The sequence below is a fragment of the Aquila chrysaetos genome, chromosome 5, assembly GCF_900496995.4.
Source record: "Aquila chrysaetos chrysaetos chromosome 5, bAquChr1.4, whole genome shotgun sequence".
In the NCBI taxonomy this organism is placed as follows: domain Eukaryota; kingdom Metazoa; phylum Chordata; class Aves; order Accipitriformes; family Accipitridae; genus Aquila; species Aquila chrysaetos.
The window spans coordinates 68,941,410-68,967,958 of NC_044008.1; the positions used below are offsets into that span (position 1 = coordinate 68,941,410).

The window sequence follows — 26,549 nt, forward strand, 5'->3', positions numbered from 1 at the left end:
GTTCTATTAATTGTGAAAAATAATTGCCTGTGAAAATTATTCTGTTCCTAACAATAAATTATTATCATTTATCTATATAGTGTAGCCATACTGAGTGAGTGAGTGCTTGGATGCAAAGCCCTAGGCTCTTTCACAGCAAAAGCCAGGTGACATGATGTCCTGGTTTTGGCTGGGTAGAATTAATTTTCTTCCTAGTAGCTGGTACAGTGCTGTGTTTTGGATTTAGTGTGAGAATAATGTTGATAACACACTGATGTTTTAGTTGTTGCTAAGTAGCACTTATCCTAAGTTAGGGATTTTCCAGCTTCCCATGCTCTGCCAGCAAGCAGGTGCAGAAGAAGCTGGGAGGGAGCATGGCCAGGACAGCTGACCTGAACCAGCCAAAGGGATCTTCCATGCCATAGAACATCATGCCCAGTGTATCAACTGGGGGGAGTTGGCCGGGAGGGGCCAATTGCTGCTCGGGCATTGGTCAGTGGGTGGTAAGCAATTGCATTGTGCATCACTTGTCTTTTCTTGTGTTGTATTTGTTTTTTATTTTATTTTATTATAATCCTTTTCATTACTATTATTATTACATTTTATTATTATTGTTGTTAGTATTATATTTTGGTTTACTTTAATTATTAAATCATTCTTATCTCAACCCCTGAGTTTTACTTTTTTTCCCCGATTCTCTCCCCCATCCCACTGGTAGGGGGAAGGAGTGAGTGAGAGGCTGCGTGGTGCCTGGTTGCTGGCTGGGCTTAAACCATGACACATGATTTTGTGAAAATATTTTTCTCCTGCAGTTTTGACAAGAATATCTCAGATCTGACCTGACACTCAATATAATCAAACATCGGTGATTTCTGTACAGGTTGTATGCCAACGAATGAGAATTCCCACAGTCTGCCCCAGCTGGGGAGTCAGCACATTGCTTTCTTTTGCAAAACGATTAGAATTACCTCATTTCCTCTGAAGAAAGGAGGTTTGCAGAGCTGAGCATGTGAAATGTAACTCAGCAACACCAAAAAGACCTGCTTGCAGTTCATAGAGCTGCTCGGTGCAGAAAACAGTGACGATAGCTTCAAAGGCAATACTGAATCACCTCAAACAGCTGCTTTAAGGTGCTCAATGAGGGCCAAATCCTGAATTCCCAGTCCCCACGGTTATAAAACATCCTCTCCTTGCAGGTGTGTAGAATTTCATTAGGATTAATGGGCTGCCACATGCAACGAGCTCCTCGTTATAAGGTGCTTGCACAGGGTACTGCTTGCTCCTGGCCCCTTTCATGCCAGGACTAGGCAGAGGCTGGAGCCGGTCGTTCCCTGGCATCCCGCTTTTGGGCCATCTGGGCTCGGGGCCAGGCTGCTGAGAACGGCCGGGCTCTCCAGCGGTGGCCGGACAGAGCCATCGTGGGGCTTGTGCCCGACAGCAGGCAAGCAAAGGGGCTTCGGGGACAAAGGCTGCGGGCAGAGGGGAGGGAGAAGGGGGCAAAGGAAGCTGATGGGGGCAAGAAGGCAAAGAAAGAAGGAGGGAAGGAAAGGAGAAGGGGGCTGCGAGAGGCAGAGACGGCGGAGGGAGGCTAGGGCAGAGGGGAGAGCGAGGAAGGGCTGGAGGAGGAGGGCGAAATGAGGAAAGCCGTGCTCTGCTGTGGGCCCTCACAGCGAGGGAAGGGTGCAGGGGGAGCACGGCCACGGGCAGCGAAGTGCGGGCGGAAAGGGGATGGAGGGAGGGAAGGGGTGAAGCGGGGAAGGGCTGGCAGACGGAGGTGGGAAAGGAGGGGAGCTTGAGGCAGGGGCAGGAGGGGGAAGGCGGCGGCGGGGCGGGATGGAGCGCTGGCGGCGGGGCCGGCGGAGGAGGAGCCGTGGGCGGAGGCAGGGATGCGGGAGGAGGGGAGGGAGGGCCGGCACCTGCGAGGCCGGGTTTGACAGGAGGGAGGGAGGCAGGGAGAGCCGCCGGCGCGGGGAAGGGGGATGGCGGCAGCGGCGGCCCGAGGAAGGGAGGCGGGATCGGCGGCGTGAGGGACGGCCCTGCCCGGCTCTGCCCGCCGCGGCTGGCAGGCCGCAGCCCCGCCGAGCCGGGCCGCACCATGGGCAGCGCCGACTCCAAGCTCAACTTCAGGAAGGCGGTGATCCAGCTCACCACCAAGACTCAGGTGAGGGCCGCCATGTCGGGCGGTGGGTGAGGGGAGGGGGGGCCGCCATGTCGGGCGGTGGGTGAGGTGAGGTGAGGGGGGCCGCCATGTCGGGAGCCGCCCGCCCGGCCGCCCTGAGGCGCGGCCTCCCGCGGCTGTGGGGTGGCCGGGGACGCTCGGAGGCAGCCGGGGTGGGCTGACAGGCCCTTCTCCCCCGGCCCTGCCCCGAGACCCCCCCCCGGGGCTGAGGGAAGGGGGCGACCGGGCCGCTGTCGACGCAGCCCGACCCTGGTGAGCAGGGAGGGCGGAGGTGACAACACCGCCGGGGGCTTTAGCCACGGCTGGCTCTGGTCCAGGCTCTCGCAGTGAGGCCTTGCCATAAGGTTGGGGAGCCCATGGGGGGTCTGGGCAAGCTGGTCCTATCCGCCGTGTCGCTGGTCTACGGAGGGGCACGAGTAACACCATAAGGCCGCGCTCTGCCTCGGGGCAGCAGCTGGTTCGTGGGGACTGCCGTCAGGTCTGGCAGGGCCATGCCTGTGTCACCGCACTCGCCGCCGCTGACATCTTTCGCTTTGCTAAACGGCATCGTGTGGTAGCAGACCGAGATGCTGCTGTCGTCAGGGATGTCCACAGCTCCTAATGTATTCAGCTGCAGGTTTACATCACCACAAGGATTGCCAATGCCCCCTTTTCTGTATCTTTTTTTTTCCTGAATAATTGGTGGAGAACCTTGCCCTGTTTTTGGGTCATAGCCGATCGAAAGGGCTGTTGGCCAACCATGATGTTGGGAGAGCTTTTTGCAGCAGAAGCAGCTTCCATCTGTAACCTGTGAAGTTACGCTTTATTTCTGCAGGCTGTAGAGGAGAAGGAATTAAGTGAAAGGAAGTCAGGACTGTGTATAGGGAGCGTGGTTGCCTAGAGGTCTAGCAGATGTTGCACATGTCCTGGGAGCTATCTTAGTTCTTGTCTTACGTTGAGAGCCCGGCAGCAGCAGCACACTGGCAGAAAATTAGTAGACTGTACTTCTGTCTAAGGAGCAGAGGGATTTTGCTCTATTGAGCAATCACGTCTCAGGTTCTGAGCTACAATGGAGAATTGCTGTTGTGATCCACCTTTGGTGGTGAAGGAATAACAGCTGCTAAGAAAACTTGGAGGTTATGGCAGAAAGATACTTAACGATGGGGGTTGAATTCAGAAGAAAAGGGTATGGATGTAAAGGGTAATAGGAGAAAATTTGTAAAAACTCAAGAGATGAAGACTAGGACTGGGAAATGAATCACAGATAGTGAGGCTGGAAGAGGCTTTGGAAACTGTGTTTCTACTTCTAAAGCAGTATCACTTCTATCTGCATTGCTCAGGAATGGCTTTTTTTGAACATGTTCTTAAAAGCCTCCAATTGTGGATGTTCCACAACATCCCTAGGCAAAAAAAAAAAAAAAAGTGGATGAATTAATGTTTTAAGGGATTCTTCCAAAGTCTCATCCAGATGCTAAATAGTTCAGAATGCCTTCAGCTTTGGACTGTCCTTCCTCCACTGGGAAACACGCTTATCAAGTGAGATTGGCAGGGGGGTGGAAATCAAGCCTACAGAGATCTTCTCAGTCTGCTGTTCACAAAGAAAATCCTGTATGAGGCAATCCTTCGTATTGCCAGCCAAGAAGAGAGTGCTCTCCTCCCCCGGTTTGTCGATGTGTGTAATGAAAGAAGGTTCACTGGGGCCCCGAATAAAGGAAGGAGAAAAATCTTCATTCTTGGCTGGATTCATTTCACTTCTTTGCAGTCTAGGTGAGACTAACTGCCATGTGGAAAAAGGGTGGGGTGTTGGCGCTCCCATATTTACATACTGTAGAAGGGCACTGGTATTTGCTTGTGCAGAATGCGTGACTGGACTCTCCTGGAGTCTTCTGAGCTTGTACCAGAAGCAACCTCCGTGCAACCTCCTAGTCCATGAGACCCTGGATTCAAAACCAGGCTGTAATAACAGACAGAGTCAAATCCTTCAACACTATTAGCTCAAAATACACTTTGCTGCTTCAGCAGCGTGTCTCCTTTTTTGCAGCCTTCTCCTCTGACATTAGGTAGCTGGACAAATAGATTTTCGTCAAATCATTGGTAACATGAAACCGTGAGCTTAGTAATGCACTTATGTGGTGTTTCCTAAGGCTCTGATGGAAGGAAGAGGTTGAGCAGAAAGCGCTGTTCACTACTGGTGAAGGTTTAGAGTTGGCAGTGAAGTTAAATTTTCTTAAAAATAAGTTCTTATAATCTCCAGGCTTTCGTTAATTAAAAAATATGAGCGTTCCTGTGTGAACATTTTACAAAAATTAAATAAATCTGTAAGGAACATAACACTTGAATGCTTGTAGCACACATGGAGCCCAGAACTTAAAAGTTGAACCAAGTCTGGACACAAATGAAATTCACTTAATTGATTTTTTTTAATTAATTGCCAAAGAAGAACTCTGAAGGTGTAAGAGTATTAAAAAAGAAAAAATCATTTCAGAATTATTTTAGTGATTAAAAAAGGACAGTAGTACCAGAAGGAAGGAATTAGCTTATGCTACAGATGTGTATTTATAATCACATATGGAGAAATGGGCTTTAGGATTTTTATATGATACATATATATTACATTACACTGTACACCATTAGATTCATAGAGCCCACCCTTTTAATAATAAAACAGGTGTGCTTTATCATGGAGAATGTGTGAGCCCTCCCAAACTGCCCATCAAAATGGTGTCTACTTAACAGGTGAAGGGAAACTATGACAACTAGTCAGTGGCAGAGCAGGGAACTGAAGCTGTGAGTCTTATCTGCTGGGGAAGCACGGTTTCTTTTCTCAGTCAGTTAGCGATTAAATGGTTCCTGCAAGCAACTGACTGGAAGATAAGAAATTTTGATCTTGTGAACCAGCTTGTTAGATTTTAATGCTAGCTATGCCTCTGCTTTTAAAAAGACAGGAGGGATCAAATATGAGGGACAAACTCCAGTCCTTTCTTTTTCCCTGATGTGGAAATGCAGTAGTACAACAGGCTGTCAATTTGAGCCTGATAAAAGTACATCTTGTGCTTGGAGAGAGGTCTGTTTCTGGTAGCCTATTTCTGATAGTATTCAAGCTTGACTCAAGTGTCCAAGTGTCTCGGGTTGATCAAAAGCAAAGTTGGTGTCTTAAAAGCAAAGCTGTAACTAACACTTCACACAGCTGACTTTTGTCCGGGGCTTTCACTGTGACTTCTACAAATCCCATTTTCCAGTTTCCTTTGCAACACTGTCTCTGCTGTGGGAGCAGACAACTGGTGACAGACTCATGTGGAGCCTCTCCTTGATTCTGCACTGCTGATCACAAAGATCCTATTACTCTGAAATATTTGTAGAGCTGCCATCCTTGGCAGCAGAGATGAAATCTTGCTAGTTATTAACATTTTGAATAAATCTGTCCCCAGACTTTCCTTTTGCATGGTAGCTCACAAACAGATGGTACAAAGGTGTGTGAATTGCCTCAAACTAATCTACTGGCCCTACAGGGTTGCCTGATCTCCTAGAGCTTAATCAAGTGCTGCATGAATGGGTCTGTGGTCATTACACTCTGCAGTTTTGCCTCATTTGGGGTGGAAAGGAGCACGCTGCTGTTAAATATTATCTGAGCTTGTGTAGTACTGGCTAGAAGCCCTGGTCAGGGGCTAGGGCCCTGCTTTGCTGTCAAGTCCCAGAAAAAGGAGAGTCCCTGCCCCAAATGCCTCGCTACCTTGGCTGGTGGGATACTCAGTTGGCATGTTAGCAAGAAGCAAAAGGAGAATACAGTGAGCGAGACTAGCAGCTGCTTGCCCCCTTGGTTCTCCACTGGCAGTTTGTAGCAACCTTAGAACTGGTTTAAGGACAGCCCTCTGGTTGGGTCCTGTTGCAGGAATTGTGGGGAACGAGCATTCGATGTAAAGGTGTAAGTGCAGAGAGCTCTTGGTTGGGAAAGAGAAAGCGAAGGTGGTGCTAGCGTCAGACCGAGGACAGTAAGGAATGGGGGGAGGCTGTGCCTTGGAACCTTTTCCTGTTTATAGGACATGGTCAGCTCAACTCTGTTTTCCTGTTTCCTGTGACGTATCTTGTTTGCCGGGCGATTGCCTGTTCAGGGCTGTGATTCTCTGTTCAGTAACTGGGAAGATGCTTGCAAACCAAGCGTCTTCCTTTTCTGACTCCTACAGCGTGTGTGGTGTGCTTTAAAGAACCTGAAACTCAACATTTATAACTCTTGGGAAATAAAGGCTGGAGGTGTCCAGTAGCACTGGTTCCACCTTTGTGTGGTCGGCCTGCAGGTGGGAGGTCTTTACACCTTGCCCAGATGAGCTGAAAGCAAAAGTCTCCCTCCTTGCCCACTCTGAGATGTGACATCACCTTGGCTCTGCCCATTGAGTTCTCAGCAATCACTCTGCGCTACAGTCATCTCATCCTTTTGGTGTCAAGAGCTTGGTTCAGGCAGCAGCATCTCTCTCTGCCAGTTAGCTCTGTAACTTCAGCAGCCTCTGCAGTGGGATGCGTGGGGTGTCAAGAACTTCCTTTGCTCTCCAGATGTGCTGGTTGTGTTTCCAGAGTAGAGTTGAGCTACTGATCCCTCAATTCTTCTGGGAATGATGAAGTTCTTATTCTCATTGCACTGCTGGTGCAGAGCTGGTTGTCTGTACTTGCTGGAGGAACATCAGGCTCTTTCTTACCTGCGCTGCAGCTCTCTCCCCGAAAGAAGACAGATCTGTGCTCATCTGGAGGATCTGAAGTGCCTCCAGCTCACAGCATGGCTGGTTGAGGATTCAGCTCCTCGTAAGCTCTTCTGGTTAAAGCACTGTCAAAGTTAGCTGCGGTGCTGTGGAATTTGTTACTGCAGCATGTGCAGTACCAACACTTCTAACTAAATCTTGACATTTCCAAATGAACATATCTGTGGCTGGTGAGCAAGACTGTTCTAGGTCTCTGTATTTCCCTTCTCTGTGAGCTAGATACAGGCTGTTGGGTGAGCTCAGCATGAGGAAATAGATATTTAGATCCCCAGAGATGCTGTGTGCAGAATACAATCAGCTTAAAAACATCCAGTAATGTTCTATCAAGGAGATGAATATTATGTGGATCGAGTAGCTTCATGATGCCAGACTGTTAATTAAAACAGGGGGGCTGCGGGCTGTGAGTGACTCAGTACTGAATCCATGTCCCAGGATTGTACACGGGATACCATCTGTTGATGAGGAGCTGACTTGCTGTAGCTATTAAAAATTAAAGAAATGGTGTTTTAGTGTAATCTGCTTGCTAAGATGGCAGCCGTGACATTAATGTGGCTGCAGCATCCGACGTTGCAGTCTGGGTAATTGCTGCTATGCTTCTCTAACTGCATGTAATTTTAGTCGAAGACAGTGTTCTTCAATCTGTCTTAGCTGTTGTGTTACCACCTGTAAAATAGTGGCTGTGTTCGACCTCTGAGGAGGCCTCAGGCTAGTGGGAGGTAAAGGGATCTGTATCTACTGGAGGGAAATGGTTTTCTGCTTCCCCTCTAGATGAGAGTGAAGCCATTATTTATGCATGATCTTCAATTAGCAGCAATTGCTGCTCACTGTTGTCAATGGGAGTGGCTGTGGCAGGCAGCCAGTCAGTACATGTGGCAATTATACATGCGGTTGTGGTACATGGTTTGAAAGGGGGTGTAGGATGTGTAGGATGTTTCAAGCATTATATAGATCAGATTTCCAAATACTTGGCTCTTTTTGAGGAGTGTAAGTAGAGATTAGATTTGCAAAATAGCTTTGCTTCCATTTAAGCATTTCATGCCCAGGTTACAAAGAGCACAGCTCCTTTGCACACTCAAGAAGCTGAAAGTCAGGCTGCAAACACTTGCCTGTTCCTACAGATCCCCTCTGAGGAGCTGTGATGTTGAATCATTTGGAAAAAGTTGTTCTTCTGTTGGGAAGAGGTTTGGTGGGAACTCGCTTTGGTGGCCAGGTGATAAAATGAAGAGGGTTTCAGCACTAGAGCAGAGTTTAAGAAGTTGCCTAAACACCTGTGGACTTTTTTCCGATTTTGTTTTTAAAGACTGGAGAGTCACTTGGGCTGATTCACTGCATGGCTGGAAGGACCAGGACAAGCAATAATCAGCCTCTACGGCACTGGAGCATTAAGGCAGATTGCTGCAGGGCAGTAACCTGCTATACCAGTTTGGGGGCAGCCGGCCTGCCTCCCTGCCCCACTCACTTTTTGGCCTTTGGGTGGTAGTGACACATCACCTGTTCCCAGATTGTGGCTGTTAATTCAGGAGGTGATAGCAAAGGGGGAAGTGCAGCACTGCTCCGTGTCAGAGCTGTGAATGAGCTGTTCTCCCTGGAGTCGCATCTTAGCTCCATTTAGAAACAGCATATAGCTGGGCAAGCTTTCTGCCTACTACAGCAAAGCTGGGAGTGGGCAGGAATTAAGTTAAACACACATTCATATTTTTGCCCCTTTCCCATCTGACATGGTAGACCCGCCCACGGTGCTGATTATCTCAGTTAGCGAGAGCTGCTGTTTGCTTTAGAGCCGGTGCACATTGCAGGTAGGAGGCTGCCTTCATCCCAAGCCAAGGGCTGGGGTTGCTCAGGTGGATGGCTCTTCTGACCTGCTGAGCATGCCACCGTGCCTTGGCATGGCTGGGGAAACTCCTCTGGAAAAGCTTCCATTTTCCTCTTCTGACTGAAGTCGTGGATCCATCTATTTCACACTGCTTGGCATAAATAGGCATGTATTTATCCCACCCCTGTAGCTGGACCCTTGGGCTGAGTGAGCACTCCCAGACTTGTTTGGGTGATGCCTATCTCTTGCCAAGTATTAGTATTTAGATGGGAAGAGCTGTGCTCAGTTTTAGGCTGTCTGAAAAGTGAAGTCTTTCCTGATTATTCAGAGCTCCCAGGCTTTGGATGCCTGAGATGTTGTGTAATGGAGATGCCTTCTTGTTCAGCAAACAGTGCTGGCATTTTCACCTTCTGGGGAGTGGCAGGTCATCACCGCACTTCTGCAGGGTTGGAGTCACCTCTGGTCCTGTTTGTCTGGGCCTCTGCTTCACCTTGAATGGCCAGCACTGCTCTCTGGCTCTACAAAGCCATAAAGGGCAAAGTAAGGTCCAGTCCGCTTTGTTCAGCCGCGTATAACCTGACACCCAGGTTGTCATCATTATTTTGATTTCTAAGTAGATGCCATGCTGTCACGAAGAAGCTGGGGGGATATAACATTGGGACTCTGCAGCCAGCTGTACAGAGCTGTCTTTCCAGCTGCAGCCTGGCAAACAGACCGTCCTTATGGCCAGCATCCCTAGCAGTGGGGTTTCAGGGTGGGCTTGAGGAGAATACTTATTCTCTCACTGTGGAAAGGGGACAACAGTGCTGGTAACAAGAGGAGGTTGTCCGCACCTGCAGAGCCAGAAAAGGTAATGGAAAGAGGTGTGTTCCCATGCATGTGGGGGGAGTGGGCTTCTCAGACCACAGGTCTGAAATGGATTGCTTTTTTTGGTATATCAGTCTCCTCCTTCCATCTTCCTCTTTGAATTGCACACAGTGCTTTTTAAGAACAAAGCCTTGGCAGTGACCAGCTGCACTGAGTCCACTTCTCTATAAATATTTGATTCAGAAAGATCGATTCCATTGCATCCGTAAGTGCTTTGAGGTGGGTCTGTCAGTTCTGTGGGTCCGTTCATGCCCTACTGTGAGATGTCCCTGATTGCTTCCTTGAGACTTTGGTTACAGTAGAAGTAATTCCAGTGCATGCTCAGGGCATCCTTGGCTTACTCTGAAGGTGACAGAGTGCATGACAGTAGCCTGGCCCACGCATGCTGGTAAAGACCTTGTAATACCTGCCCCAGGTTGCAGACAAGCAGGAGGCCTCATGTATGTTGTGACTCCATGAAAGACTTGGAGAGTCCCAGTCTGATGCAGTTGGTCTTGCTGCTCACCCACTCGCTGAGGGAATGCTCTGTTTGGGAGATCAAATTGGCTAAAGACCTGATAACAAAAAGGTTGAGGTACAAAACCAGTGCCAGTATGTTTTATTGAACCTCTTCTGTGCCTGGTCCCATCCCCAAGCCAGGCATAATCGCTGATGTTTGGACTTCATAGAATGGTAGTTCTGCATCTGTAACCATGTTTGTCTCTCCACAGCCTGTGGAGGCAACGGATGATGCCTTTTGGGACCAGTTCTGGGCAGACACAGCCACTTCAGTGCAGGATGTCTTTGCCCTTGTACCAGCTGCAGAGATCCGAGCAGTGAGAGAAGAATCGCCTTCAAACTTGGCAACTTTGTGTTATAAGGTAAGGTTGGTGCTGTCTTATTCCTTGGTAGGGGAGTGTCCGTGGATCAATAGCCCTATGACTCCCTAGGTGAGACAGGTACCATATTATTTCCTTGTACCACATGATGTGCTTGCTTGTCCCTGTCTTCTTGTGTTGGTAACTCTCAGCTCTTCCTCTCTTGGTTTAGCACAGACTACAGCTGGCATTTGCTCACTTCGGAGCCTTTTTCCACTTGTCCCCTTCCTGTGTTTCACTCTGCCCTCTTGGGTCTTGCCTGCTGTATAAACTGGTTCCTGCTTAGGGGACTTTGTACCAAGGCTGCATATTTGTGGTGAGGCTGGTACATCCAATTCCTTGTCTGCATCTAATTGCTCCTCACCGTGCACCAGTCTGGCTTCAAGCTGGTAGAACCCAGAGGGATATGGAGATTGTCACTGTATAAGTGCCTGGATGAAGTTCAAGAGAGATCTTAAGACTTTTCTTCCTTCTGCTGTAATATCAGAACATCCCTGGTACTGCTTCTGGTGTTGCCACATCCTTGTGTGGAGCACAAGGGACATTGAGTCATGTTTCCTACCCTGCTAGGTTTGGCAAATTGTCAAGCTGGTGAGCAACAGCCTGAGACTTATTCTGCCTGGGAAAGTGCAGGTGTTAATAATTCTCCTGATTAGCCTTGAATTTGTAGTATTGGAAACATTTGGAATGGCATTTTCCCAGTTTTAAATGGTTGTTGCTGTCCTGTTTTTCTTTCCTGCTCTGCAAAATGTGAATGAGACCTACTGAATCATACTGAAGGTACCTCTGACTGGGAATCGTGCCTCAGACAGATGCCTGTAGTGGATACTTGAGAAAATACAAAAATGAGGGAAAATGGAATGGTTCTTCCCTAGTGCCATCTCCTGGCTTCTGGCAGTCAGCAGCTTGGGAATCAAAAAGGGCCGAGGAGACCTGTACTGACTACTGTACTGCCTTTGACTCTGTGTCCTCTTTCCCCCCAAACCAAGACTAAAATATGGGCTGTTCTCCCTACTGGAAACAGATGTGCTGGAAGACCTGATGACTGCAGGGCTGTTTATCCGGGAGCCCTAGATCTTGGGATATCAGGGTCAGAGGAGCCTGCAGACTTCTGCAGTGCTTTTGCCAGGCTGAGGGCCCTGACCTGTGCCATGTGCAGTGTGCCACTGGACTTGGCAATGCTGCGTGTTCGTGGAGAGCACAACAGTGTGGCTGAAATGTCATTTGCAGTCATGGCTAGAGACTCAGACTGTACAGAGTCATAAACGTGCCTGAAAAAATAGTAAGCTCAGTCACAGAGTAGTGTGTGGACAGGCTGAGACTATGCAAACAGCATTTAAATACCCATTAAGGCAATGACGCAAGCTAGCAGAGTCAGTGACCCAGACAGTCTGCTATGAAAATAAGCAGGGACACATGACCTCATGAATTAAAAAGCAGCAAGGTGAATCCTTGGTATATGTTTTGGCTTTCATTCCCCCTCTGTTTCCCCTTGGGATCAGGGAGAAAGAGCAAGTGGGTGCAGCTGCTGGGGGAAGGAGCTGCCTTTTTCTATCTGTGGGTAAAACCTCCTGCCACTGCCTCCTGGGGCTGTGGTTGCTGGCTGGCAAGACCCACATCCTATTCTGAAAAACCCGGTGACTGTCTCCATTGGCAGTTTCAGCAGTGATTGAATGGACTGCGGAGACTCAGCCCAGAAGCTCGTTCCAGAGCAGCAGTCCTGTTCACAGGGTCAGTGGGGGAAACCTGGACAAACACCCTCCTTTGCAGCAGGACCTTGACAGACTCTGCTGGAGGCCATATCCATACACTTAATGGTCACAGGCAGCAGCTTAGCTCCCACCTCTTGAGTCAGGAAAGGTCCCTGCTGTAATCACAACAGCACACGCAGATCTGTCAGTTTGTGTGTTTCTGTGCAATCTTCCCCTGCCTCGCACCATGCAGCACAGCACCGCTGCCTTGGTTCTGCCTGTGTCTTGTGTACTTGATGTGGCTGATTAAGCTGATCTGCTCTTTGCAGAGTGTGGTGTCACGGAGCAGTGCTGGAAGGAGCCTTCTGGTGCTCTGGCTGGCTGTCTCACATGGCATGGCACGTGTACTGTGTGGATTAGCCCTGGCATGTGAGGTATCTAGCAGTGGGACAGTAGAAATTCAAGAAGGTCTGTTTAAGATCATGAACCCTATTTCTGCAGTGTTTCAAGCAGCAACAGCACCTGTACCATTGAACTCGGAGAAAATGGGCTCCAAGAACTGCTTATAGCTATGTGAGGGTGTCACCAGCAGGACAGACCTGCCCAACTCTTGGTAACTTGTGTTGAGGCTAATGCTACCTGCCTCGATTTTGTTTCCTTCAGGCTGTGGAGAAGCTGGTGCAGGGAGCAGAGAGTGGCTGCCACACCGAGAAGGAGAGGCAAATCGTCTTGAACTGCTGCCGGCTCCTCACCCGAATCCTGCCTTACATCTTTGAGGACCCAGACTGGAGAGGTTTCTTCTGGTCAACTGTCCCTGGGGCTGGCCGAGGAGGGGTCTGTCTCTTGGCACTTACTCTGCTTTCTGGAGGGTGAAGGGGAGGCTGCAGCGAGGAGACCCTATGTACATTTGGGGGCAACTTTATTCCAGTTATTTCTATTCGGTCAGAAATTAGGTGGCACCTTCTAAGTTCTTTTCCTTCCTTTGATTCTTGCTGTTCTTCCTCTCACCCTCAGCTACTTTGTTTGGCACAGGTTGCTGCATCATCTGAATATTTCATTTGGGTGTGTAGCTGTAGGGGAGCACTGGTATGTGAGGGAAGGCTTCTCCAGTATAACTGAAGGTGTGACTCGAAATGAACATGAGAGCGGTACTAAAGGCTGTATGACTTTCTTAAACTGAAATGACCTTGTTCCATTAGCTAAAGTTGATTTAAGATTCAAGTCAAACAGAAATAGGGTGTCATTTCCACTGATTTTACAATGTCACATTTAAAGCAAACAGTGTCAGAGAAGCTCTCAGCATCATGACTCAATCCCCTGCTTATGAGCTGAGTGATACAGTTTTAACCAGGGGCCTAGCCTGATAGGTGAAGCCCACAACTGGGCAAGAGTGGTTAAAGAACTAGGGTTAAAGAATTAGGTACTGTTTCTGGCTCTGTCAGTGACATGTATAACCTCAGGGGAGTCTCTGAACTTCCCTACATTTCTCTGTCTGGAGAGCAGGCACAATAGTGCTCTTCTGTGTCTCTCAGAGGAACAGGGTGAAAGTGCTTCAGGATCTCCTGCAAGTAGGAGAAATAGTGTTGAAAACACAGTTGAGTTAGGCCAGCAATACATATTTGCCTGTTTGCTCCCTCAGCAGCTGCCTGCTCTGTGCATAGAAAGCCCTCTCTTATGAGTTTCTGAATCTGCAGGTCAGCGTGGCTGTACTGAAGAGTGTGGTTTGCCCTGAACGTTAAGTGTACTGCAGTGTTTTTGGGGAAGGTTATAAAGGATCAGCAGTGGTTGGTACAGTACAAACCTTGCACCTTGCGCTGTCTCTGCCTGTCACCTCTAGTCTGTTTTGCCTGAAGCACTTCAAGGGGAAGTTCTGGGTGGTGGAAAGGGAAGTCTTTGCTAGCCCTGCTGTGTTAATGTGATCTGTGTGATTGGGAGGGTGGTGGTTGTCCATCCTTTCATCCCTGCAGGGGCCGGGGAATTCTGGAGAGGCTTTATAATGGAGGAGCTTGTTTTGGGAAGGAACTCGCAGGGCGCCAAGAGCTCTAATGCAGCCAGGCTGCTGTTACAACTGTTTTTCTACCTTGTTCAGCACCTGGAAGAGAGTTTCTCAGCCTCAAAGTGGTGGGGTCACCCCAGGGCGATCCAGCCCAGTGCATGTGTGCTGGGTTTGGGAGCCCTCCTGCTGCACTCTGCCTCCTGAATGTTGGTGGAGCTGTTGTGGTTCAGTGTGCTCCATCATTTAAACATATGCAGAAGCAGCTGTAGGGCTGGCTGAGCTGCCTGGCAGGGGATAACAAATAAAGCCCTGAGATGTTAGAGAAGCTGGGGCCACGTCTAATCTAGGGGCAACGGCTTTGCTCTCTGAAGGCCGATTTCTCCCTGGGAACTGAAAGGGAAGATGGTGGTATGCCTGGACCATTAGCAAATATCTCTGTGATTATCTTTCACCTGCTTCATGATGCAGTGATGGATGGCAGAGCTCCCCGGGGCATGGGTGCCTTCCTCCTGTAAGGGAGTCTGTATTATGTACAGATCTATTGGTTTGTTTTGTGTCACCCATTTTGGATGTGGTGGTACCCAGAGCCTGCAGGGACTTTTTCTGGCAGCCGAGGTGATGTTAGCAAAGATCATTCTTGGAAAAGAAATCCCCTTGTACCCTAATGCTTGTCATTTCATCACTGGCTGCGAGCTCAAGTAAGAGCATCTTTGCTGTGCTGGCTCCATCCATCCTCTCTGGGCCTCTCCTTACATCCGGGATCTGTTTGACGGTAGTCTTCCTGCTGTCACCGAGACAGACGTCAGAGCCACACAGGCTATTATCTCCATTAGCTGCCTGCTGTGATTTAAGAGCCATGTGTCATGTGCAGGCTGACAGAGGCCTGGCTGAGATAGATAAGCTCCTGCCATTCCTGCTCCCTGCCTTTCCCTCCAGCACCAGTGTGTGGTGGGGAAGGCCTCCCATCCAGGATGCTCTTTGACAGGCAGTATCTGGCAAGGTTTCCCATGGCAACGGCTGCAGCAGAGTAGCCATGCATGATTCGAGTGATTGCTTTGAACGCTGGAGATGGCAAAATCCTCTCTGCTGTCATGCTTGCTCTGCCACGGCAGACTGAGGTGGCCCCTTGCACAGTGCACACAGCCTTTCCTGGTTCTGTCACCTCCAGTTCTGGGTAGCCCATACAGGACTTTGAGAGGTTTTACACCTTATCACTGCTGGCTGGCTTCTTCCTATTGCTGTCTCTGTGGACCATCCAAATCACCCTCCTTCATGACTGTAAAACCATCTTCTCTGTAAATGGTTCCCTTTCCTTTTGTCTTCAATAAGTCAAGCATCTCCATGTGGCAAGGTCCAGTGCTACTCTTCTGTTTCCCCAACATCTCTAGGCCTTTGTCTGCTCAGTTTGGTGTCATTAAAGAGCTTGTTCCTGTTTAGTCATCACCTTTCAGGGGGAATTTCTTTCTTGTACTGGCTAGGTTTTGTGTGTTTCTCCCTCTTGTTCCTTTGTAACTTCTTGCCTCCCTGCTTGTTCTTGGAGTGTATCTTCTCTTGCAGTGTCATACTAGAGTTACTATGTGCATTTTGCTAACCCTGGGCTGACAATACTGTTCTACGTTTCTCGCTTTTAGGGAGATGAAGACGATGAAAATGCCCGGCCACTGGCCGAGTCATTACTCCTTGCTGTCGCAGATCTGCTCTTCTGTCCCGATTTCACTGTGCAGAGCCACCGGAGGAGCACGGTGGTAAGTTGAAACATGAGAGTATTTGCATAGAGGTGGATTAGCTGCATGGTAGGGGGGTACCCTGGAAAACCCCAGCAGCTTCCTGCAAACCTGCAGGCAGGAAAATACGGAGTTGCTGAGATTGAACCCACAGTGACTAATATTGATCAACACTTCAAGTTCATCTTGTGTTGTTTGTGCCTTCTAAAACAGATGTTCTGAGACAGCTGGGTGAGCCTCAGCTGGAGTGGCTGGCACTTACCCCTGCACTACAGCTCACCCCTCAGGAAAAGGTGGTTGTTCTGGCAAACAACTGCTCTTCTGCTGTTGCCAGCGAAGCAGAGACCTTTAGCACCTTGTTCCTTTCGCTGGCAATTTGGTGCAGACCGGGGCAGGAAGCAGCTGTTTGCCTGATCACAGGTGCTGTGATTTGAATTAGTAGATGGTCTCTGTTGTGTCTTTCCACCTCCTCTTCCTCTTTGTGTCATTGCAGCAGACAAATGTGTTCTGATCCTTATGGTGACTGTCTTTACTTCAGAGGAGTTCCCTGAAGCAGGGATCTCCTACCAGGTGTGCTAATGACAGATTCTGGTGCATCTGCCTCCCTCCCTCACTCTCTCCCTCTTCCCCCACCAATGACTCTGTGGTGTTTCTTGTAAGTCCAGTCTGTAAACAAAAGTGAGCAGCCCTCCTTTTTGGTATAGCTATGAAGTAAATTAAAAATGAACGTGCTAAACCACTGTGTATTTGATGGCTCCAAAATTCCCTGACAAAACTGAGTACTAAATTGCTTGCTTGAGGTTTCTGGGTAGTAGAAATAGGGTTGAAATCTATCACCTGGGGATGAAGGGGCAAGGCTGGATCAGAGCTACCTATGTGCTAAGAGTAAGCGGGAGTGAGGCTGAAGTAGGTGGACTTGCTGTCTAGTGCTGTTACTTGGGATGGATTGCACAAGTTGGGGTGACAAAAGTTTTTCCTGGGAGAGCCCCACTGCACCGCACCTGTGATTTCTCCCTTGGCAGCAGCAAGCCTGGTTTTCCAGGGCGCTGGGCAACTTGAATTAGACAATGAGATCGTGAATGCTTTATGTTCCATGCTGTTAGCTGCCTGTGTCCTCTGTAGTCTTTGTCTAGCTTGTCTTCCCTCTCTGGATCTGGTCTGACTGCAGGTTCAGGGCAGAGAGATGGGTACAACCACCTCATGCTCATGGCAGAACAGCGTATGGCCCCAGAGGTACAGATTGTGGTGAATAGTTGCTGAAGCAGAATTGAGTAAAAAGGAGGAGTAAGAACTGGGAGGGAACGGGTAAAGGAGACCTGGGACTGACCCATACTCTTTTGCTGTTTGCCCTCCTACTGAAGTCAGTCCTGGAATTATGGCTAGAAACTGGGGCTCCCTCTGTCATGCACAGTGCCTGCATCTCTGTGTTTTATCACTTGCTTGCAAAGTCTGAGCTCTTTGAGGGTTAATTTGCTGCTTTTCCTACCTTTGGGGTGCAGCCATTGGGAGTCACCATTATGTGGGTAAACTCAACATGACGTGCCCTGAGGTAGGGCCAAGGTGTCGAGCAGGACTGAACCCCTGTGTGGTGCTCCTGATCTGTAAAGGAAAAGCCCTGACCTGGGCTGTTTTAGGAGATGTGGAGGAAAGGAGAGGAGATGGGGATGCCTCCAGTAGTGAGAACAGAATGTATTTTGGATCCTTTGGCATTGGGTGACCCTTCCCAGTGGAGGTGGCTAGCATTGCACCGTAGCATGCTAGAGGAATGGCCTCATTCTGCATGGTGCTCAGTACCTGTTGAAGATGAGAGGCCCTCTGTCAGGGGTGCTCCCTGGGTGGGGCTGGTATGCACAGTCTGAGTGTTTGGACGCTTCTCTGCTTGTTTCTTTGCTATTGCTAAAGAGAGCAGCTGAACTGCCTTGGATACCACTAGCGCTGTCAGCTCTTGCTCTTGCCTTCTGTGGTCCAACCTCTTATTTCTCCCCACAGGACACAGCAGAAGATATCCACTCCATTGACAGCTGTGAGTACATCTGGGAGGCAGGAGTGGGCTTTGCTCATTCTCCACAGCCTAACTACATCCATGACTTGAATAGGTAAGAGGGTCTACAAAGCAGAATGGAAAGAAACTGGGCTCAGGGGAGGGGGATCTGCGGGAGACGGGGGTCTCCTTCCCTCCTTGAGTATCTGTGATTCCCAAGGGGCTTTCTACTTGCTCCTTTCTGAGCTAACAGGACTAGCAACACAAAAGAAAAAAAACAGCTGACCTTTTGAATAGCTTTTTGTAGTATGATATGGGAGTCGGAGTGTCTGCAACAGGAACTGGCAAAACATTGCTGCTTTGAAAATGCCTAGGAGCTCTGTACTGTATGTCTTTTTCATAAGGCAGCAATTCTGCTGAGCTTTGCGCCAGTGACAGCAGTATTGTGTATGAAATGAAATGGGCTTAGCTTTCCATGGGGAGTACTTTCTAGATGGGACTGAGCCTTCCTTATGTGTTATTGTGGTAAGTGATTGTGCTCCTGTGCCCAGTCCCTGCTCCTGAATGGCTCCAGGCCTTGGCTTCTTCTTCCCTTCTTTCAGGACAGAGCTGCTTAAGCTGCTGCTGACCTGTTTCTCTGAGGCCATGTATCTGCCTCCCTCCTCGGACAGCAGCAACGCCAACCCCTGGGTGCAGTTCTTCTGCTCTACAGAGAACAGGTGAGGGTGAAGGGTGGGGGACTGGGTGCCAGGGAGAGAAATACCTTCAAATCTCTTCCATGGAGTGTGTTGGTAATGGGGAACTGTAGGACTTGCTACTTCCAACATCTAGGGGCTGTTGCCCTTTTTCTTTGTCCCTGTCTTATGTATGCCCCATTACAATCTCTGCTTAGCGAGAGTTGTTCCTCAACAGCAGAAGGAGAGACTGAACATGGTGCTCACTGGAGTTTGATGCAGGACTGATCCCTGTCCTGTGGGAAATGGCAGATCCTGTTCCGTGCTGTAGACCCTGTTCCCTCGAGGGGATGGTGGCATGGCACTGCAGTGGGTGGTTTGTGGTGTTGGTGGCGGATGAATGCTGCCCTCTAGCGACATTGTCTCACTGGGACTTTCAGCTCCTCAATTAACAGTTGCTTATCTGGGGGAGCAGAGTCCTGGTTGAAGGCAGTTTTGTCTTTCCAGAGTCTAGAGAGCTTTGCCCCCTTTTTCACACTGCTGCACAGGATTTCTCTGGGTGGCCACACGGCCTTTTTCACCTCCCCTTCCCTCTCAGCTGTAGTCCAGGCATCCAGCTGGGAGCTGGAGTGTCATCTCTTGTCTCTGGGCTGCTCAGTCATGGGCCACTGTTAGAGAAGATGCTAGTATTTTGTCATGACCCCACACTCTTGGGGAGAGAGATGCCTGACACTCCCCAAGGCAGCACCTTTTGCTTTCCTGCTTCTGCCTTCTGAGAGTGTTTTCTCCTCCTCAGACATGCGCTCCCACTCTTCACCTCACTCCTAAATGTCGTCTGTGCCTACGACCCGGTGGGTTATGGGATTCCTTACAATCACCTGCTTTTCTCTGACTACCGTGAGCCCCTGGTGGAGGAGGCAGCCCAGGTGCTGATTGTCACTTTGGACTATGACAGCTCCACCAGTTCAAGTCCCACAGTGGATGGCACGACCACTGGCACGGCCATGGATGATGTGGATGTGAGTGACACTGGGATCTGTATTTGCTGCTCTCCTGAACTCCCTGTGGTCCTCTTGCACCAGCTTGTATTGAATGTTGACCCGTAGAGCTCAGCACCGCTCCTCTCCTTGCGGTCTGCTAGCTCTGGTTCAGTCCTGCTTCTTTCCTGTGGGTCACTAAACAGCTGTAGATGACCAAACCACTAGGTTTTGGTCACTGACTTGAATCAGGAACATGTAAGTGAAAGGCCCCTGACTTTACTGTTCCCTGAGGTGCTCTGTCTCCTAGCATTTAAAACTGAATCATTCAGAGGAACACTGAGAGGCATTAGCCCCTAGAGCCAGTGGTTACACTTTGACTTCCTGAGTAAACCTTGTTGCCAGTAAGCATTTCACTCATTTTCTTTGAACACAGCCTCCTGGACCAGACAATCTGTTTGTGAATTATCTCTCAAGAATACATCGAGAGGAGGTAAAGTGCTCCTGTCCTGAACTATTTCCTGTCTGATTTCATGCTGATTACATTAGCCCTGGGCCCACCACAGTCTCTTTCCTCGTCTGTTGGCAGGATTTTCAGTTCATCCTGAAAGGAGTGGCCCGCTTGTTATCAAACCCGCTGGTCCAGACCTACCTGCCAAACTCTGCCAAGAAGATCCAATTCCATCAGGAACTCCTTGTCCTCTTCTGGAAACTCTGTGACTTCAACAAGGTGTGGATCTGCTTCTTGCTGAGCTTTGCCTCACCTTTCCTGTTGCTTGGAGCCTGGTGTGGCTCTGACTGGACTGAGCCCTGGTGAAGGGTTGTGAGCAGGTAGTTAGCAGTGACTCTGCGGTACTCTGGTCAGCAGCCATACTCCCTGCTGCGTGGGCTGGGTGGGTCTGGCTGGAGGGACAGCTTGTGAGAGAGGCTGCAGCTCCTGAAGGTCGGTGCTTGAGGCAAATGCTGGAGCAGGTATTATAATAACTCTACAAATAACACTGGAGTTGAAGAGCTGCTGCACTAGTGTTCTTGAGAAACTAATTAGCTTGAGGCTACCTGTCCCGAGTCCTGCAGATGGTGTAGAAAACCGAATATGCTTGCGATTGTCTGAAATCCTCTCCTTTCTTCCAGAAATTCCTCTTCTTTGTGCTGAAGAGCAGTGATGTTCTGGACATCCTTGTTCCAATCTTGTATTTTCTTAATGATGCCAGAGCAGACCAGTGTAAGTTGGTTATTTTCGATATTTGGGGTGATCTGTGCTTGACAGTTGAGCTATAATGTTTTTAAGATGCTTCTTCCCTACCACTTCGATGCGATAGCATCTTGAGTGCGTGTTCCTAGCCTTCTACAGGCGTGGAGTAGAATGCTTCAATTAGCTGGGTTTTAATGTTTGTAACAGACTAGAAGCAGGACATGATCTATACCACAACACAGGGAAGGGAGACCCTTAGCATGTGGTAACTTGTTTTGAGTCCTTATGTCAAAAACTGTCGCTGATCCCATGAGGAGGGAGAAATGAGCAATCTGCTCTTGGCTTGGGTGTAAATCAGGCATAACTTCGTCACTGGGTAGTAGAAAGAAGTCAGATCTTTCCTACTATGGTGATGGGTTTACATCAAGAACATAATGAAGAAAAGCATGATCTGTCCAAGACTTAACATTGTACTGGTCCCATAGATGTGCTTGGGAAGGACACTGGTACTGGCAACAGAGGGAGCTCTGTGTGGGATGTCCCTTATCAGGATGGTCTGGTCTGTGTAGTTTTTCTTCCAGTCCCATAGTGTTTCTCCTCTCTCCTCACTGCCCTTCTGTCTTCAGGAGTCCATGGGTCTCACTGTGATGTGTGTGGTTTTGGTTGTTTGTGTTTTTTTTTCTGTAGCACGAGTGGGCTTGATGCACATTGGGGTCTTTATCCTCCTGCTTCTCAGTGGGGAGCGTAACTTTGGGGTTCGACTGAACAAGCCGTACTCTGTACGAGTGCCTATGGACATCCCTGTCTTCACAGGGACACATGCAGATTTGCTCATCATAGTGAGTATGGCTCCAGCAGTTCTTTTCTGTCCCTCCTAACTCCTGTTTCATACCTCCACAAATAATTGTCTTCCTTCCTCCTTCAATATACTCATCCTTCCTAGATTGCCAGCCCTAGCTAGAAGGTGTGTGGGATGTATCCAAGCACTGATGGGGTCTTTGCCCACTGTTACCCTGAGGTAGTGTGTCTGGCAGGGCTCATATGCATGAGATGGCATTCCATCTGCATGAGATGTTCCCAAAGAACAGGATTCTGGATGGTGCTGGTCTGGTGTCTAAAGGACGCTGGGACTGGCATGAGTGGGACGGGTGCATGGTCTCTACCAGACTTGATTGTGGGGGAAGGCAGGAGATCTGACGGCATTGCTGGCTCTGTCCCAAGTAACCAGAGCTCTGTGGAGCATGTCTCTTATAATGGGAACAGTAGTGATACCAATCTCAACTCTACAGCTTTGGGTTGCTGCAAGGCTTCATTCATCTTTTAGTCTATAGTGCTGAGGGCCACAATACTGCCTACAAACAGCTGTGTGTTTTGCAGTATGAGCCTCAGGTTACCCTCCTGTCATGTTTGTGCTCATTTGCCAGAGAAGAACCTCTCAGCAGCTTCTGATAAACCTCCAAAAGGAGATTCCCATTAGAAGGAGTGGGAAGAAATGTGCCCACCAGAACTGTTCTTGTTGCTATGTGTTTTGCTATTACGTTCCATTAGTTTTAGATCATCTCTCTATTTTCATTATGCTGCAGGTCTTCTCCACAGGCATGCCAGCTAGAGGTGGGAAGGCCAAGATTGGGAATGTCTGAACTGGTTGCGAGTCAGTTGAATCTTTCCATGTCTGAGGGTATAGTTAAGAAAAGTAGGACAAATATTTGAGTTAGAAGCTTGCACTAAAATCAAATGTGAAATGATTAGTTCTATGGCATTTCAAGCAGCTATCATCAGGGTTCAGAGTCAAAATCCATTGGAGGTGAAGATGTTTCTTACTTCCTGGTGGTTTATTTTTGTCTCAGACTACCTGTGCGTTTTGGAACAGTTTGCAGTCAGTTTCTGTTTGCAGTGTTGTAGAGCCCTAATCACATCCCAAAGGATTCCTTGTAAATGAAAGCTTGTACTCCTGGAGCGCAAGTCTGCAGTGAGAGCAGCCTTCCCCACCTGTGTAATTGTGGAGGGTGCAGGGCCCTGCCTAGGAAGGAATGGTGTCAGGAAGTGATTAGTGTGAGGGTGGCACTGGTTTTGGTTGAGAGGGTGCTTTCAGTAAGGTACTATCTTGCTCAAGAACTCTTTCCTTACCATAGGTCTTTCACAAGATCATAACCAGCGGGCATCAGCGGCTGCAGCCTCTCTTTGACTGCCTGCTCACCATCGTTGTGAACGGTAAGCACTGTGTGCAGTATGAAACCACAACCCACAGAGGGGACAGCTCTGGCTGCTCTCACTCCCCTCTCGCTGCGCTCCTACCTGTGCCCCCTAACATTGACCAGTGTCAGTGACTGCTGCTGGAAACTGATCCTTTCTAGTCCTTGCTGGAGGTGCCAGCTGCAGATCAGACCTGCGTGCAGGGTTATTGCCTGGGCTCAGTCAGATGGGGCAGAGGGTGGGACAGCAGAGTCCCTGGAGCCCTTCTGGGGTGGCAAAAGGGCATTTGCCAGAAGGCCTGGTGGAGGTGGTTGGCAGTGCTATCCCTTTCCAGCAGGGAGTGCCACCTCCCCACGGTGGCACTCACTTCCCTTAGTGAGTGTCCAGGTGGCTCCAGTTGTGTTAGCTTTTCAGCTACAGAAGAGCCTCTAAAAGCAGAAATGCCTGTTTTTACTAGGCAATATCTGTGTTTCACTTCTTTTATATTTGGAAATGTTTATGTGGAACCCTGTTGGGCTCAGCTATTCCATGAGGCTTTTGCAGAAGTACAGGGTGGGAAGTGGTAAAAGCAACATTTTTAGTGGTGTCTTTATGTGGATAAATACCCCTTGGTTCTTTCTCCAGTTTTCATTTGTTTGCCTTCCACAGTGTCTCCATACCTGAAGTCTCTCTCCATGGTGGCTGCTAACAAGTTACTGCATCTCCTGGAGGCTTTTTCCACCACCTGGTTCCTGTTCTCTGCTGTCCAGAACCACCATCTCGTTTTCTTCTTGCTGGAAGTTTTCAACAACATCATTCAGTACCAGTTTGATGGTAAGAGACTGACTGCTGTATTTAGTGGGTTTGTACCAGTTTAGTACAATTGAACATGAGATGGAAGTTCAGAGAAGGGCCAAACGGAAGAGAGAAGGGAAGAAGTGTAGAAACCAGCTACATGGAGACTTGGCAAGGACTGAGAAGTTCAGTTAGTAGGTAATCAGTGTTGACCCAGACAGACTGGGTTAAAGCAAAATGACATGGCAGCTAATTATCAGCATAACCTCAGCCTCCTGCAGACGAGAAGACGAGATGGGTAGAGTTGAAGAAGAAGGGAAAGTGAGTGTCTAACACTTAAGTTGTGACTGGCTGGATGCTGCTGTGAGACTGCTCATGCTGCTCAGCGATGTAGGTGAGGGGACAAAACAACCTCCATCTCCTTAAAAGTGCCTCTCAGTTCTGCTCTGGCAGGTCACTGGAGCTGAAGACCAAACAGCCCCATCCAAACAAAGTTCTAGCACTTGCTACCTTTCCAGGAAGTGTCTTATGTTTTCCCTCTTAAAAGCATGACAGTCTTTTACCTTGCCTCAAGGAAATAATAGAGTGAGGTCGCTTAACCTACTCAAAATTGAATGTTTTGCTTTAAAACTGCAAATCAAGAGTGGCCATTCTGCTTCCTTAATGGAAATCTTGCAAGTGGTGGTTGCCAGATCCTAAAACAGCCTTGTGTGGCTGTGATTTGTGTTTTATTTTAGGGGATGGTTTCATTCTGTTCTCTGCCACCTTGTAGACAGTAAGAATTCTGGCCTTTTGGCTTTGCTATTTCAAGCCTGTTTCTCCTCAATAGAATGTCCCTGATTTGTTTTGTGAACTCTTTTGAAGATGGAGAAATGTTTAATCTTGGCTAACAACCTTTTCTTCCAAAATAGGTGCTAATATGTGGTTTAAACTGTCCTTTTTCTTCTCAGTTGTTTGAATGTCAGTTTCTAAGCCTTCCAGCCTAGGAAGGATTTCACTGATTTCCTGTACTGCTTTGTAATGGATAAGAGGATATCGAGCTCTAGTCTTTCTTCATTGTGCCTTTGTGGGTGGAAGCATGGCTCTCTGAGCTTGTGGGGTCTCCACAATCATGCTTTGTGTACCCCGTGAGCTGTGCTGTATTGGCAGAGCTCTTTTAGTCTTACTTCTCTGCTCATTTTGTTGCTGTGATTCCCAGGGAACTCAAATTTGGTCTATGCTGTTATCCGCAAGCGGAATGTATTTCACCAGTTGGCCAACTTACCCACAGACTCGCAGTCAATCCAGAAAGGTCTGCAGCGCAGGAAGAAAACTCCTGAGCCCATTTCTCGCACCAACTCCCAGGATGGGGTCTCCATGGAGGGGTCACGTCCTGCTGCCCCTGCTGAACCAGGGACGCTGAAGACAAGTTTGGTGGCTACTCCAGGTCAGCTTTAGTTTACCTGTGTAACAGGAAAGAGGTTTGTTTTCTCTGTGAGACATGATGTGGACTCACCCTTTCACTGGGCGTGGGAAAGATTAAGAGTTTACATCTGCGAATGACTACTGCCTTTCAGTCTGAGTTTCAGATCAGTTTGCCCAAGCTGATTACAAACAATTTGAAGTAAACTGCCTTGAGTTTCTCTCCTCTCACTTAGTGTCCACACGGCCATTTGTCCTAATCTTGACCTTTTGCCTCAGTTTAACTATATCCATGTGAACCTGTGTTCCCCTTACATCGGAGCATTTTCCTAGAGACAAACTCCTTCGGGGTGATGACATCAAAGCTAGATCTTGCTTCTCCTGTTGAAAGGAGAGCATTTCAGATGGCAGCAGATGCACAGGGTATCTGCACATGGTAGGGCAGAGAAGAACCCCCTGCCTGTAAGCTTATGTAATTCACTTGTGTTTCTGAGCTTTTTCTCCTTTGAACACAGGAATTGACAAGCTCACAGAGAAGTCACAGGTATCAGAGGATGGGACCATGCGTTCGCTGGAGCCTGAGTCTTCACAGCCTCCACCAGAGGGTAACCTGCCCGCAGCTGTGAGCGATGGGGAGCCCTGGAGCGGGGTAAGGCCGGACACTCTGGTGTGTAGGGAAGGACTAGGGTGTGAAATGAACTCAAATGGGGGACTTAGAAGGAGAGGTCTGGTTGGCCCACTGCACAAAAGCATCATATTGGAGGCAATAAGCACACGTGCACTGTGCTAGAAAACACCGTGGTTCAGAAGTACAGTTGCATCATCTTGGGTGTTTCACATTTGTGCTAGTGACACAAGAGCTAGGACAGGAGAGGAGTGAGCTTTTTCCACCTTGCTGCTCTATCAGTAGCTTTCAACTGCATAATTGCCAAGGGATTTTCCTGATCCAGAGGCTTTCAACTCAGGCTCTGACTGCTGCTTCTTTTTCCTCTCCCTTCTTTCTGGGATGGAGAGCTCTACCAGAATCTTCTGTCTAGCTGGTGTTGTGAACAGTGTGTTCCCATGAGGGCTTGGCTGAGATGCCGCCCTCAGAGTGGCGTCTGCTTTGGCCATGCATATGAGACAGACGTTTTGCGGTCTGTGAATCAAGGCTGCGCCGGCCTCCTAGGCTCTGGTGGCAATGTCAGCCATCTGGCATTTGCTAGTCTTCCCCATCAAGAGCTATAAACCAGCTATCTTCCAATTTCAGTGGAGCAGTAGTCTTTTATTGCTCTCTGTTAACTCCTCAGTCTGTGGCCAATATGAAAAATCTCTAGGCTGTCTTGTAGGAAGTGTATTACAAGGGCTGTCCTGCATGTCTTCTCCTCCTTCACTGTCCACCGAGCCATTTCATTGCATCCATTTGCACAGGGGGGCATGGCTGCCCCATGGTAAAAGGCATAACTTTCCAAGTTTTTCCTCTCAGTTTTCTCTGGAATCACCAAATTGACACACCAGCTCTTGCCAGGTGTGGAGCAAACTGAG

At 48.8% G+C, this 26,549-nt stretch overlaps 1 protein-coding gene across 1 annotated transcript in view; it reads left to right on the forward strand.

The window, feature by feature from the left end:
- The first annotated feature begins 1,879 nt into the window (after nt 1–1,879).
- Nucleotides 1,880–26,549, forward strand: part of HID1 (HID1 domain containing) — a 30,475-nt gene continuing 5,805 nt past the window's right edge. Inside the window, exons 1-15 of the mRNA XM_030013047.1 lie at nt 1,880–2,140; nt 10,276–10,425; nt 12,777–12,947; nt 15,741–15,854; nt 17,823–17,929; nt 18,417–18,533; nt 19,285–19,507; nt 19,902–19,958; nt 20,055–20,195; nt 20,597–20,687; nt 21,345–21,496; nt 22,790–22,868; nt 23,499–23,663; nt 24,823–25,050; nt 25,541–25,674. Coding sequence (XP_029868907.1) covers nt 2,075–2,140; nt 10,276–10,425; nt 12,777–12,947; nt 15,741–15,854; nt 17,823–17,929; nt 18,417–18,533; nt 19,285–19,507; nt 19,902–19,958; nt 20,055–20,195; nt 20,597–20,687; nt 21,345–21,496; nt 22,790–22,868; nt 23,499–23,663; nt 24,823–25,050; nt 25,541–25,674 — 1,995 coding nt within the window. The 5' untranslated portion in view covers nt 1,880–2,074. The remainder of the gene's footprint in view (nt 2,141–10,275; nt 10,426–12,776; nt 12,948–15,740; nt 15,855–17,822; nt 17,930–18,416; nt 18,534–19,284; nt 19,508–19,901; nt 19,959–20,054; nt 20,196–20,596; nt 20,688–21,344; nt 21,497–22,789; nt 22,869–23,498; nt 23,664–24,822; nt 25,051–25,540; nt 25,675–26,549) is intronic.